The sequence below is a fragment of the Chionomys nivalis genome, chromosome 2, assembly GCF_950005125.1.
Source record: "Chionomys nivalis chromosome 2, mChiNiv1.1, whole genome shotgun sequence".
Classification (NCBI taxonomy): domain Eukaryota; kingdom Metazoa; phylum Chordata; class Mammalia; order Rodentia; family Cricetidae; genus Chionomys; species Chionomys nivalis.
In genome coordinates, this window is record NC_080087.1 from 86,245,097 (window position 1) to 86,259,473 (window position 14,377).

Sequence of the window (14,377 nt, forward strand, 5' to 3'; positions counted from 1 at the left end):
CATGACCCAACTGCTGTGACCTCAGTCCTCATGGGCAGCGTGTGGCACCTGTGCCTCTGGATACAGCTGCGAACAGGAGTGAGCTGAGGAACCCGGTGGATGTTCATGCCAAACTCAAATTGGTGATTTTGTTTTTCTAGTGCTAACTTTGAAATGTAGCCAGTGGAATCATTATGAGTTTATTATAGTCAATTTATTATGCAGCATTTAGAACATGTTTTGTTGATTACTGCTACTGCCAGATTGCTGGCGGCATTTATAATCCATTGTTTTATTGAAATTGATCTGCCAAGCACCTAGTGCGTTTGGTAAATAATAAATCACACTGTTATCCCAACATAAAGCCACAGCCCTTCATCATAAGGTAGGGGACCAGAATATGTGTCTAGAATGGAGTCTGTCCCAAAGCTGAGTGCCACCTGAGACAGGGCATGTGCTCCAGGCATTGAACACAGGGGTGCACTCTGGGCTCTACCAAACTTTTGACATGAAAGATAATTGAACAGTAATAGGGCTGTTTGGGGAGCAGTGAGGAGAGGAGATGCTGAGTGACAGTCAGACCTTCAAGTCTCTTTCAGTAGTCCCAGCAGTGAGTACACCCACGCTTCTCAGCACATATCCACGCAAGCGCACCAGGAGCCATGTTGTATGATCCTGAGCACAGAGGCTCCCCGCCCCCACTGCAGTTTTTCAATCTGTCTATGGGGTCTTAGAGCACTGACTCCAAGGGGTCGGGAACTGGTGAATGCCAGAACCTAACTGCAAAGCCAGACAGGCTGGACATCTCCCCGCTTTCTGTGTCTCCAAAGAGCATTTTCCAGCCCAGGGCCAGGGCAGAGCACAAATCAGGCCTCCTTTATTCAGGCAACTACTTTTTAAAAACAGCTGAACTAGGATCTCACACTGTAGCCCAGGCTGGCCCTGATGTATAGCAGTATCTTGACCTCCCAAGTGCTCGGATTGCAGACATGCATGACTGTTGCCTGCTTGTGTTAACCTTGGGTGGGGCTGAAAGCCAGCTAAGGCCACTTCTAGCCACTATGGGCCACAGTCCTGACCTGTGAGGTCTAGGTGTTGCCCAGGCTGGTCTATGCTGTATATCAAACTTGTCAGCCAAGTCCTGCAGGCCATCCCACATCCTAGCCAGTGCTCCCAGGCCCCACACCCAGCTGCTCTGTGTAGATCCCAAGGAAGGAGTGGAGACATGTGTGGCTTCAGATGTCTGGGCCTCCCTCAGTGCAGAGCCAGGAGGCCTGTGCAGAGCCTGTGGCTGTTGAGCCTCTTGGAGTTTTCCCATTGGCTCCCAGAGCACCTTCCGGCTGTGTCCCTGGAGTCCCCTGAACCCGTTGGTCAGGTCACTGTCTTGCAGGAAACATCAGCTGTGTCTTGTTTCCTTCTTCAAGGCAAGCAGGCAGGGCTTTGACAACAGGGCTTGCCAAGTGTGGCGGTCTTGTTAGTCAAGGCTTCCAGCATGTTCACATAAAGGGTGGTGTTGAATAAGGTCACCGGAGGCCCTTCCTGAGTGGGCGGCCACAGAAGATGCTTCCCACTGCATCTAGCTCCAAGCAGGTGGCTGTGAGCACATCTAGAGAAACAGGGAAGTCACTGGCTCTGGGTAAGGAGTGGTCCTTAAACATCCCTCTGAGCCAGCTCACAGACAGGTAAGGGCTGCACCTGGGTCAACATGCCTAAGTCCACCGGGAAGAGGGCATCCCAGGTTGGGTCATTCTTGTCCAAGACTCTCCAGCTGAGCTATTCACCCCACATGGCAGAGGATGCGTCCCCACTGGGGTTCTGATTCAGGAAGTAGATGGGGCATGCCTCCTCAGCTACCTGCCAGCCTATAATAAGAGGGGAAGCTAGGTGCTAGGACTCCTCTCCAAACCTATCAGAGTACAGGTGCACGTGTGCACCAGGTCCAGGTCTCCCAAGTACAGGTGGTGGCTCACAGATGGTGTGCAAGGCTTTCCAGCGCCGGCCAGAAGAGGGCAGTGTAGCCTCAGAACTTGGCCAGGCCTCTCTCTGGGTTGTGGTTTGCTATGCTGCCCTGGGGTGTGGGAGGTGGGCCTGCAGCCCAGCTAGGGACAGGCCCATCCCTAACTTTGCACTTAGCAGCTTGCCAGTGCACCCTCCCATTCCACCCCTGCTGTGGCCTCCGGCCTCATCTGTCTCCCTGTTCTGATAATGGCCATGTATAGAGGTCACCAAAACCCAGAGAAACGGGGGTGGTTTCATCCCAGAACAGTTAGTATTAAAAGGTACCCAGAACTGTGCTGCTGGCCCTCTGTCTGGGTCACAGCTGGAGCCTGGGTGGCATCCAGGCTGACTCACATAGCTGTTGCCATCTCAGGTTTACCAATCCTTACCCCTGGGCTGCAGATACCAAGGGCCTTAGCAGACCCCACATCACTTGAGCCCTGCACTGGGTTGTCCTATTCTGGTTGTGTGTCTGGCTGCCAGGTGTGGCCCCTAGGTAGGGTGAGTCTGTGCCCGAGGCTCTTCCCCTGCTGCAGAAGGTGTGGAGTAAGGGCAAAGGGTGGCTCCACACTCCACGTTATCTATGCCTAGGATTCCAGTCGGCTTTAGAGACTGTCATCCGGGTCTAGCTCCTGCTGTAGGCTCATTTCACATCCCTTCCCCAGCCTTGCTAGTTCTAAAGGCTTGGTGGCCACTAGGGGGCCTCATCCAGAGCATTTCATATTGGAAGATATACCAGCCTTTGGGGCAAGTGATCTCTCCTGCAAACATAGTCTGTCCAGATGAGTCGACCGAGGCTTTCCATGTCCCATTGCAGGAGACGTTAGCCTTCTAACCAGGGCTCATATTTGCAGATATGCCTCCTGGCCATAAGCAGATGCCCTCCCCACGTGTTTCCTGTCCCTTCTGTTTAGTTTGTCACTACTTTGTGACCGCACCCACTCCATTGACGTCACAACCCATGGTTTAAAAAGTGCTAGTCTAGACAGCCCGAGTGCTCACAGACATCACAAGACACTGGTCACCAAAAAAGAAAATGAAGCATGTGCCGTCTGCGTGATGATGACTGCTGCCCCTCCCCCCAGCAGCCACTGACCTGGTGCTGGCTCCCCCCGCCCCCAGCAACCACTGACCTGGTGCTGGCTCCCCTCCCCCCCAGCAACCACTGACCTGGTGCTGGCTCCCCCCGCCCCCAGCAACCACTGACCTGGTGCTGGCCCTCCACCCCCCAGCAGCCACTGACCTGGTGCTGGCCCTCCACCCCCCAGCAACCACTGACCTGGTGCTGGCCCTCCACCCCCCAGCAACCACTGACCTGGTGCTGGCTCCCCCCTCCCTCCACAGCAGCCACTGACCTGGTGCTGCCCCCCCAGCAGCCACTGACCTGGTGCTGCCCCCCCCAGCAACCACTGACCTGGTGCTGGCTCCCCCCTCCCTCCACAGCAGCCACTGACCTGGTGCTGCCCCCCCAGCAGCCACTGACCTGGTGCTGGCCCTCCACTCCCCTACACAGCAGCCACTGTCCTGGACTGACCTGGTGCTGGCTCCCCCACACACACAGTAGCCACTGACTGTCCTGGTGCTGGCCCTCCACAGACACCACCCACAACAGCCACCACCCTGGTGCCCAACCCTAGGCCCAGAAGGCTGAGGCAGGCAGCAGCTGGTCCAGGCTACAGGATGGTGCTCTCTCCTTGGCACTTGGCCTGGCACTAGTGTTCTGCACCTCTGTGACATCCCTTAGAGGGCAGTGCCATTTCTCTGTGAACATAGGGGGACCCCAGCAAAGGACTATTCTCATTAGAGTGTACATCAGAGATTTATAGGTCTGGGCCTTGGGGATGGAGACCTGCTGCTGGCACGGGGGACCATCCCTGCCTACCTAGACCCTGAGGAGCAGCTGGCCCAAGGAGTCTGTAGGAAGAGGTTCCTTCCATGGGTCAACCTGTAACCAATGGGAGCACTGGGAATGGCTCTGCTGCTGCTGCTGGCCCTTCCCGGAAGCTGCCATGCACAGAGACCTGCTGGTAAGCCGAGAGTGGGCAGCTGACCTGTGAACTGGGAAGGGGGTGTCCACCATGGCCAGCCTGCTGCAGAGACAACATGGCTGGCTACCGTCCTGTTCCATCCTCTGCTGAGGTCTGTTCAGAACCCGTCTCTCTCCCTCTCCCTCCAGCCTGGCATACAGACTGTACAAAGCAAGCATGCGTAGCACACGTGCATGGAAGATGTCAGTCTTGGGTGAGAAGCAGCCGAGTGTGTGTTGCATACTCAGATTAAAATGAGGCTACAAGCTGAGTACAAAGTGGCCCTTGTATAAATATCGCAGCATTTCCCTTGGAGGCCTTCTGCCTGTGGGCTGGCTTGTCCCTGCTCAGGGCCTAAGGGAGTTAAGCAGGACCTGGAGAGGGTCTGGGTGGGCCAATGGTGGCAGGTAGCCCAGGCTTGGCGCTGCCCCATGAAGAGCCAGAGGAAGACAGAACGTTCATCCCAGCCAGGACCACAGCCATAGGAACACATGTGGGGAGGAGACGCCAGCACATTGCTTGGAGACATGTCATCTCCCAGATGTCTCAGATTATCACACAGACCCACTCGGCCAGTGATGGAGGTGTCTCTGGTGGATGTCCCTACACAGCCAGGAAGGGGAGATCTTGCATTCTCGACTGAGCCAAGAATGATGAATTCTCCATCGTCGTTCTGCATGGAAAGGGCCGGCGCAGTAGACAACTGGAGGAGATGATTTGTAAGAACCATGGCTTTCATCCCTGGGTTCCAAATGGCTCGAATCGGAATCACTGATGCATGGGAAAGCACTGAGGGAGGATTTAAAAACAATAAACAACAGCAGAAAAGAAGGCAGAAAATATGGGGAACTGAGAACACGAAAATAGACTCCAGCCCGTGCCCAAGCGTCGCCGGGCAGGATGGAGCTGGCTGGCGGGCTGTATACTTCCTTCTCCAGAAAGTGGATGATTTTAACAAAAAATAGAGTTGAGGCCTTTAGAAACTGAGGAGAGAGCTCGGCTGGCTGAAGAAATCAGAGCGCCCATCATGCCATCTCTGGAGGAAGGTTTGGAGAACTTGGCTCAGTCTGCTATGCCCCCCAAGAATCTTGTTTTGTCCCATTCTAGATGAGTCTAGCATTTCGTGTCATCTTGTGAGCTTCCTGGTTTTTAAAAATAGTTCATTTCTGTTTTTCCTTTAGACTAGCACTGGTAGAGCCCTCTTCCCCAGGGGCGACTGCAGGTCACCCTTTATGTGGCACCTCCCAGGAATGAGTGTCTCTACATGTCTGCCCAGGCCATGTCTTCTCAGATGCTCCAGCCCCCAAAACCACAAAGCATTGTTTCCCTTACTGAGTCCGGGAAGCTCAAATAAGTGTTCTTCCAGCAACCCGAGGCTGGACCCCTTTGCAGCTCTGTCCCTACTGCTGCCTGCACTGGCTCTGAGCCCCTGCACACCTGCAGCTTGCAAGGGTCTCCTGCCCATTTTAAAGATGGGGAAATGAGGTCCCGAAGACTAAGTGGCAGAGGCAAAACAAGGTGACTGAAATGTTTCCCTCCCTTCAACTGCAGGCTTTGCTGGGCCTGTGTTCACAGCCTCAGTTTCCCTTCCGTCTGGGGCTTCACCCTCTAGGCTGGTTCGTATCCTACACAGGAGTTAACCTGCAGGCAGTTTCTGGCTCCAAGGGCCACAGAGCACCCTAGGGAGCAGATGCCTGGGTGTGTCTCTGGCCCCTTAAGTTTCATGGCCCTCTTTGTAACTGAGCTGGGTGGTTTCTCCTGAAGTGAGGCCCAGGTCTCTTGAGTCTGCTCCACACAGGGTCCCCAGAGACTTTGACCCAAGCCAAAGTTCCCTGTCATGCTTTGTGGGGAGGGTGCCTCTGCCCATCCCCAGGAATCACCTGAGATGTTATCTATGCTTCGCCTTCCGTACTGTTGACCGTTCGTTCGTTTATGGTGTTTTGCAACCAGGAGTCAGGAGATTAAAAAGTGCCCCGATGAGGACTTTTGATTCAGGCATCCTGGGTATTTGCATTTTTCCTTTAAAATCAGCTGCTGTGTGGTAGCTGGTACTATCTGGCAAGCCATGTGGCCAGAATGCATGCTCTCCATGCAGGGCCAGGGGCCCGCCCTGCCCCCCAGCTCTGTCTCTCAACACTAGCACACAGGCAGCTTCTGGAATGTCTGTGGTTACCGTTAGAGTAGGATTTGGGTGCAAGGGCCTCATAAAGAAAGCCACAGATATGCCCTGGGCTCAAACTGGCCAGCATGCATCTGGCTGTAGATGGACATGACCACCCCCACCACACTAAGCAGAACTAGCCTCTGTCGGTACAGGAAGACTGGACCATGGTCCCTCAGCCAGTTTGACTGGGATTAATGTCATGACCCCAGGAATAGGCCCTTGCTCTGTGTCTGTTGCAGGACCTTCCTGGGGGTGCTAGACTGGGGCAGGTTGGGAAGGGGTGCCCTGTGTGTACACCCCCTCGCCTTAGTCACACTCTGGCATTCTGAGGTGACCCCATACCATGGGAGACGGATCCTTATCCCCAAAGCCAGGCCAGAACCCACAGGTCGCCTTCTTGCTCTATCCCAGATGGTGCACAGGGCAGAATTCTTAGCTGTCCCCATTGTTGGGCCCTGTGGCCCACTGTGGGTTCTGCTATACCAGGAGCCATGAACGGTATCCAGAAGGGTAGCTCCATGGTCCTGACTCGGCAGGCCCAGCTGTTTCCTACCATTGTCCAGCCTCTGCTGGCTCAAGGCTCCGGCAAGTCCTCTCTACCGCCTCAGCCTGCACAGCCACCCACCTGGGGACCACATGACAGCACCTCTGTCAGCCCCCAGGAAAGCACTGCTAAATAAGCTCCACACACCTGACGTTTCCTCTGCCCCCTCAGATGCGGCCGAGACACATCTGCCCTACCTGAGCAGATGATGCCAGACAGCGGAGCAGCACCTGAGGCGCCGGCCACCTGCTGGTTCCTCCTGAGTACTGTGGGCCTGTCAGAAAGGCCTGGTGCAGCTCAACCCACTGGGCAAGCAAGGTGGCCGTAGGGAGTCTCTTGGCATGCTCATATGGAAGGCAGTTAGCATGTGGGAATCTGGAGACCAGCCATCTCCCATGGGTCTCTCCCACTGCTCTGAATGGGTCCCCACAACTAAAACTGCTGGTGCCAGTTTCCTTTTGCCTTCCCTGGACAGGCTGAGCCCGTTTCCCCCTCCCTCCCTCTTCTTCTCCTTCCCTCCTCCTCCCATCTTTCTTTCTGTGGTTCTGGAGGTTGAGCCTAGGATCTCATGTGTGCAGGCCAGTGCCATCTAACAAGTGTCATCTCCAGCACTCTTTCTACTCTTTCTAAGAGCAGGCTAACTTTGAACTTGCTCTGTAGCCCAGGCAGATCTTGGAGATTTTTTTTTTCTGGAACTCACTTTGAGATCGACCGCCTGCTTCCGCCTCTGAGTACCGGGGTTAGAGGTGTACCCCACCACCACCCAGCTTGGTCCTAAAGTTTCAGTCATCTGCCTCCACCTCCCAAGTCGCTGGGGTGACAGGCCAGCACCACCGGGCCTAGGCCCCTGTGTCGCGCTCTTCTGTTGGAAAGGAACCTGCTACACCAGCCCCATCTCCTGATCAGCCAGCCCCCAGCAGAAAGAGTGGAGGGGTGGGGTGGGGGATGGCACCCGCCAGCATCTGCCCGCCTGCCTCACGACGCCCTGTCCCTGCAGTCTGTTCGACATGGGTGGAGAGTACTACTGCTTCGCTTCTGACATCACCTGTTCCTTCCCGGCCAATGGCAAGTTCACAGAGGACCAGAAGGCCATCTACGAGGCGGTGCTGAAGAGCTGCAGAACTGTCATGAGCACTATGAAACCAGGTGAGGGACAGGAGGGCGGGGCTGCTGAGGAGCTGCCCTGCAGCGGGGGTGGTGGTGGGGTACTGGAGGGACATACTGAGTGACAGGCACCCGCAGGCAGCAGACATGAAGTCTGTCTACACCTACTCCACAGGCTTGGCCAGTTCGAGTCCAGGTGGTGTGAGCCCCCAGAGCACCCAGAGGGCACAGGCTGACCATGAGTCAGGGACAGAGCTGGCTCTGGAAGTTCAACCCCTTGTGACCCATGGCCATCCAACCCCATCTCCCTACACATCCTTCCACCCACACTGGTCATTGGGACATCAACATGCCCTTCCCTGCCCAAAACAGAGTCCACTTGAGGAAGGTCCAGGCCAGCTTTGGATACTGGTTGAACCCCAGAGCAAGCTCTGACCTCACTCAGAGGCCACGACCTTGGGTCATGAAGCTCCCCCTTGGGACTGTTTTTTGTCTGCATGTGAGGCAGCACCTGTTCGAGTTAAGCAGAGTGGTAGGAAGCACACAGACTGCCAAGCACGAATTAGTTACTTGCTGTGATCACTGTCCCTGCTGCAGTGGTGGTATTGGGCCTGGTGTCCTCTCCATGGAGCCAGCTGCCCCCCGCCACTTCACTGTATGGCCACTGCCTGGGCCTTTTCCACATACTACCCCCCCCCCCATAGTGCTGAGATGTGGGATTAGGAACTCGCAGCACTCAGCCACAGCTCTTGCATTTGCCCTATTGCCTGCAGCACGGGAGCCCCGCCTAGTACAAGCACCTCCGTGTAAAGGGAACATTTAGGGCTATGTGTGGCTCTGCTGAATTCTCTTTGAGCCCACCCTGTGGGTTTTAGGTTCCCCACATCCTGAACACAGCTTTCAGATGCCAGTCACCCCCCTTTTGCCCCCCACCTCAAGACGGGCCCTCCATGGACACATGGCTACTGGGTACCACCTAAAAGTTTCTTTGCTGCAGCCAGACTCCATCTAGACAGGGGGCAGCTTTCCCCGCCTGTCTCCCACCTGGTGGTCCACCCACACCAGCCCTGGCACAGGCGTCCCACTGAGGCCTCTGCATCTTCACTTGTAAGCAGCAGAGTCCTCGCCAGCAGGGTTAGGTCGTTGGGTGGTCACAGGCTCAGAGAGGTAGAATGGCCTGCCCTGGCTATGCAGACCCCAACTTAGGGCTGAAATGATAAGTTGTGATGCTAGCTCAGAGTGTTGTCCAATCCCAAACCCCGCTTCTCTGTCCCCATCCACCTCCCTCATCCTAAAGAAGCAGCTGAGCAGTGGCAGCGCAAGCCTTTTCTAGAACCCAGGCATCTCCCTACACCATGTGGGGGCCACTATGCAGAAGGCAGCAACACAGTGAGGGTCCAAGGCATCTAGAATACAAGCCCAGCCCAGCAGCATGCTGGTTGTGAGCCAGGCTCCTGCCCTGCAATCTTCTTGTACTCCACCTGGCCAGGGTAGCTCCCCATGCTACCAGAGCCCACTCTAGGGCAGGCTTAGCCAGCTCTGGTCCCTGGCATGTACATTCTTAAGGGCCAGGGAGCTGGCAGCAGCCATCCCACTCTTCTGTGATGTGGAGGTGCTAACTAGAAGCTTCAGGGGTCATAGGGGCTCATGGGGGGCCTGAAAACTGGATTTTTTAAAAAGTATTTCTAAGGACTCTGGTGGCCAGATTTGTTCATCCATGGTTCCTTGATGAGAGAGGGTGGGGAGGGGAGATGATCCTGGTCTCCAGAGCTGTAAAACCCCAGGATGTGGCATACTGCGGCCCAGAACTTGATGGCTCAGCATTTGGCTAAACAGTTCCCTGTGACCCCATGGCCCATTGCTGGAATGATTTACATTGTGATCTCAGGGCCCTGTTCAGTGGGGGGGGGGGGGATCGTCCACCATTGACACCAGTCATTTTCAGAAGAGGCATGTTCAGTACAGCCCCCAGTGTAGCCCAAGGAGCTCCTACCAGAGGCCAGGAACTACAGGAGAGTGTGGTTGCAGTAGGACCCTGGAGCCAGAACCCAACGCTACAGCCCCATACCCTCACTCAGTATGCAGGACCAGAGCTTGACAGATGGGACAAGTCCAAAGACAGAAAGTCAGTATGCCCCGGAAGGAAGACCAGGAAAATCTGAAAGTAAAGCCTTCCTATGGGCAGCAGTACTGACTGGCTCACCTGGGCTGCTGCAGGTCACAGCAAGCAGCTAAAAGCAACAGCCCCTCTGAGCAGTAGACAAGGCAATGCCAAGGCAAGGGGAAGTCAGACCCGCACAGGGCACTGTGGCCCTCCAGGCCGTTTCAATCAAAGAACAGTGTAAGGTCTGTGATTGAGCCACTGGAGGGAGCAGGAGCTGGGGAGTATGTTTAAAACTGAAGTCAGCGGAGCAGCCACCTAAGGGGCACATAGCCTCCTATCTTTACACCACAGGCGAGCATTTTTGCTCATTTTGAATATTATGTCATTTAAATGATCAGTATTCCAAAGTGTGCAGTTTTGGCTAGAAGGTGGGGTCGACTGTTGTCTCCCATGATGTGTACTGCTGTCACTACCCCCAAGAGACTGGGCCGTCTTCCTCCTGAGGACCCTCCACTGGGCACAGTCCAGCATCTGTGATGCTGACCTCAAGCCGTTCTCTGCAGACAGTGGTGTCATTAAGTGGGCTGAGCTGGCAGTGGCCCAGTCACATTGGTTAGTGTCTTCAAACCTCTCCAGGCAGGCTGGAATGCAGGTGTTGGGCCAGAAAAGGCGCTCTCACTGGTCGAGGCAGAACTTGCCCCAAGGCCAACCTCAGCCCAGTCACCTTCAGGTGTCATGATGATAAAGCAGCGGTGATCAGGTGATCCTCAGCATAGGAGCCGCAGTGTGAGCCTTGTGTCGTGTCCCCCTCCCCTCCCTGCCTCCACAGAAGAAGGGTCTGGGATGATCTGCCACATGCCACAGTGGAGGCTGGAGGAGGGGCTAGGCCTCAGGGGCCTGGATGCAAGAGGAGCAAATTGGAGAGGGCATCCTGCTTGTCAGCACGCAGTGTCTCTCCATCTGCTCACCTGGGAGTGCCAAGCTTCCGTTCGTCCATGCTACCTGAGTCTCGGGCACTGTAATGCCTGTTGGCAATAAGCATTATGACCATAGCAGTTTGGCCAACACAGTAGGCCCCTCAGCCCACTCCAATTGTCTCCACTTGGTACTCCGGGAGGCCACTGGCTGGATGTCCACACCCACCTGGTCACCTTCCCTGGCTATGTGAACTATTTGGGACAGCCACTAGGCTAGAACATCCAGACACAGTTCCTCTGAGTCCACCCCTACAGACACATGAGGCAGAGCCTCCCAAAAGTCCCATTCTTGTCAAGGCTGGGCTCCTGGAGGCACAGATGTGGCTGGCCTAGGTGAGTCCATGCTGGTGGCTTGAAGACACCTTATGGGAGGGTGGAACAGAGCTCCAGCTGTTTCCCACAGATTATGACACTCTGAGGGGTGACTAGGGCAGAACTAGACTCTTGTCTGGTCACACAGTGTAGGCTGGCCTCCAGGGTTCAGAGTCCTGTGGTCACAGAGAGCTGCTCAGCAGATAGGGACAGATCGCCTCACCATAATGGTGAATTGGCAGTGGCTAGCCAGCCCCCGGCCCATCTCAGTGGAATTGCCCCTGGTATGTGGGTTTAGCTTCTGAGCCAAGACAAACGCCCTGCTGAGACTGCCCGGCTGCTTCCTGAGACCTTCCAAGGAAGAGTAAATAAAGACAGGCAGGAAATCACACAAGGACGCCCAGGGGAAAGGCAGAAACGAGAATGATCAGAACATACATGGACCAGCAGCTGCAGCCCCAGGGGATTGAAGAATGCAGGCCTTGGCTCCTTGTCCTGGGCCAAAAGGAGGAGTAGCCTCTGTCACTCAGAGAGCAAGGGTGGGAGGTGAGTTTTGCCAGAGAGGTCACTGGAGAGTCTGCAGGAGTGTGGATAGGCTGTGCTAGCATGGGAGAACACTGCCCACCCGTGCTGGCTGCTGGCAGTGGAGTCTCAGGGCCAGCGGCCCACACTGTGCAGACTTTAGGATTAAAGGTACGTGCCACCTCACCCAGCCAGGTCTTGAAGTTTCCGTCCTGCCGGCCTTCATTGGTTCAGTCACCTCCCAGGACCCACCATTTCTCCTTCTGCTGCCTAGCCACACTCTGCCCCACAAGACCCGCCTTGAGCTGCTATTGGCGAAGGTTGCTGTGGTCCTAACTGTGAGCCAGCACTCCTGACTCTGGTTCTGCTTCAGGCTCCTGCTGTTTGTTGGGGAGGGGCATGCGCTGGGGCAGAGGTAGGGTGGCAGCATGAAAGCAGAGGGCTGGCTATCAGTGACCAGCAGTACTCCGGCTCCCAGAGTGAGCCTGAGAGAGACATAGGTGGTGACCAGGTGGAGTGGAGAGGGGCACAGTGTCCACCACAGCTGACTCCATATGTCTTCTGTTGACCTGTGTGGGGACGGGAGAAGGGGTCACCTTTCCTGGATCCCTCCTACTCTGACAGGTAGGCAGGGGAGGATGAAGTGGCTAAGATTTCCTACTGGCTATTGTCCCTAGAGATGGGGAGGAATATGGAGGTTGTGCCATTAGTTATACAGGGACCTCATGTTACCCTGTGGTGCCCCTTGCCAGCCCTGGGAGGGCTATGTTGGTCCAGTGCTCACATTCACACTGGCTGAAGGATGAGAGAAAGCTCACTGCTCCCTGCCTAGCTCCAAGCATTTGCGTGGGTGCTCCCAGAGTGTGGAGGGAAGAGCTTCAGGAAGTGTGCACACGACGGCTCCGCCTCCACCTCATCAGCAGCATCAAGGCGCCTGCAGCCTGGACACATGCTGCTTCCTGCCCCTCTGAAGGGTGAATGAGTCCCCAAGGTCCTGAAGTAGACACTGCAGGGTGGGCTGGGCTAGAGGCCCTGGGCATGATGCCAGCTTGGCCTGCCATGCAGCTAGCTCACTGCAGCTCCCAGGGCCTGCCCTGAGACCTGGGCTTTATGCCTTTTGCTCCCACACCCCACAGGCCTGGCTCCCACATCAACCATCCCGTGAGGGCCATTGTCCACAGATGAAGTGAGCTCTTTGTCTGACCAAGTAGCTTAGGGGTGGGTGAGGGGGATCTGCTGCCTTCCTGGCTTGGCTGGGGAGCCCCCCAGGGCTGTCACACTCTGGGCAGGAAGCCTGGGGCCGTGATGGATGCTGCTGAAGCTCTAAGAGGCCTCCCTGGCTCCAGCAGCGGCAGGCTCCAGGCCCACTGGAGTGCTGGTAAGGGAGGCCAGGTGGAGCAGGGGGCCAGCAGAAACCCATCCTGGAGCCTGGGCACAGGACCTGTCACCTCTCTGAGCTCTTGTCATTAAGTGGGTGCTAACCTCTAGGATACCCTTCCCACCCCTGAACTCAGTGGGGTGCAGGTCCCACATGAATCCAGGACAGTGTATTTCCTTCGTGGCTGCAGAAAGCCACAAGGAAGGCTAGCACTTTGCCTACTCCTCACTCTTAACAAGTGCTGGGCACAAAGCAAGGCTAGAATCCCACCCTCAGACCCAGGCTATGCCGCTCTTCTGTGCTGTCATGGATTGGCTCTGGTAGGCCAGGAAGGGACAATCAGAGGACTCCCTGGAGGAAGTCCCTCAGAGGCCCAGGATGATGGGGACTGGGGGCTTGAAGAGGACTGCAGAGAGGAAGGCCACCCAGAGACAGGTGAAACCACAGGAGGGGTAGGGCCTTGTCTATTGATACCCTGGTCTAGCTGCTCCCCCAGAATGGGGAGTAAGATGCTGCTACCAAAGCCTGTGACAGTATGCAGGGGTTCGGTGGAAGGAGAGTGGGTAGGGATCCAGGAATAATACTGTTCAGAAAGTCAGGGTGAGGGTTAGCAACATGAACGGGATGAGGTAGGAGAGCAAGGCACCATTCACCCGGGTGCTTTAATGTCTAATATGGGCCTGCTGGGGACTCAGGGATGTCTCCCAGCTCAGGACCTGGGCGTTCAAGGTGCCTATAGGGTCTGCAAAGGTGGAAGGAGCCCAGGAGTGATTTGTGCCCAGCCTCAGTCTTGCCAGGGGATGGCAACCTTCACACACTTCAGGGGCCCCACCCCAGGCACAGGTGGTGGTTACAACACCCATGGCTGATGCCAAGGCCAAGTCACCGGAGGTTTGATAACTGTTATAACCTGACCACACACAGGCAGAAAGAAAGCCCTCGCTTACAACCTTGCATCTGCTGATGTACAAGCACCACGGGGGCCCAGGTCCTGTGTTTGGCCAGGTACCAAGAGTTCCCCAGGAGCCACCATGAAGCGTGGGGTCTACCTGATGCTCCCTCTCAGTCGAGGTTCCAGCCATGCCTGTGAGCCCACCATTGACAGTAGCCAGGCTGAGAGGTTAGAGCCAGCCACTCCTGGGCTCTCTTTGTGACAAAGGAAGGACCCCATTCAGGGAAAACCTTTTCTAAGCTCCCTGTGCTGGGCTGACTAGAAGCCAAGTAAGCTCAGCTCTTTGGACACTGCAGGACTTGAACTCAGAGCACAT

The 14,377-nt window shown here is 55.8% G+C and overlaps 1 protein-coding gene across 1 annotated transcript in view; it reads left to right on the forward strand.

Moving 5' to 3' along the window:
- The window catches only part of Pepd (peptidase D), a 135,407-nt gene that overhangs the window by 114,844 nt on the left and 6,186 nt on the right, over positions 1-14,377 (forward strand). The window contains exon 12 of the mRNA XM_057762671.1: positions 7,710-7,858. Coding sequence (XP_057618654.1) covers positions 7,710-7,858 — 149 coding nt within the window. The remainder of the gene's footprint in view (positions 1-7,709; positions 7,859-14,377) is intronic.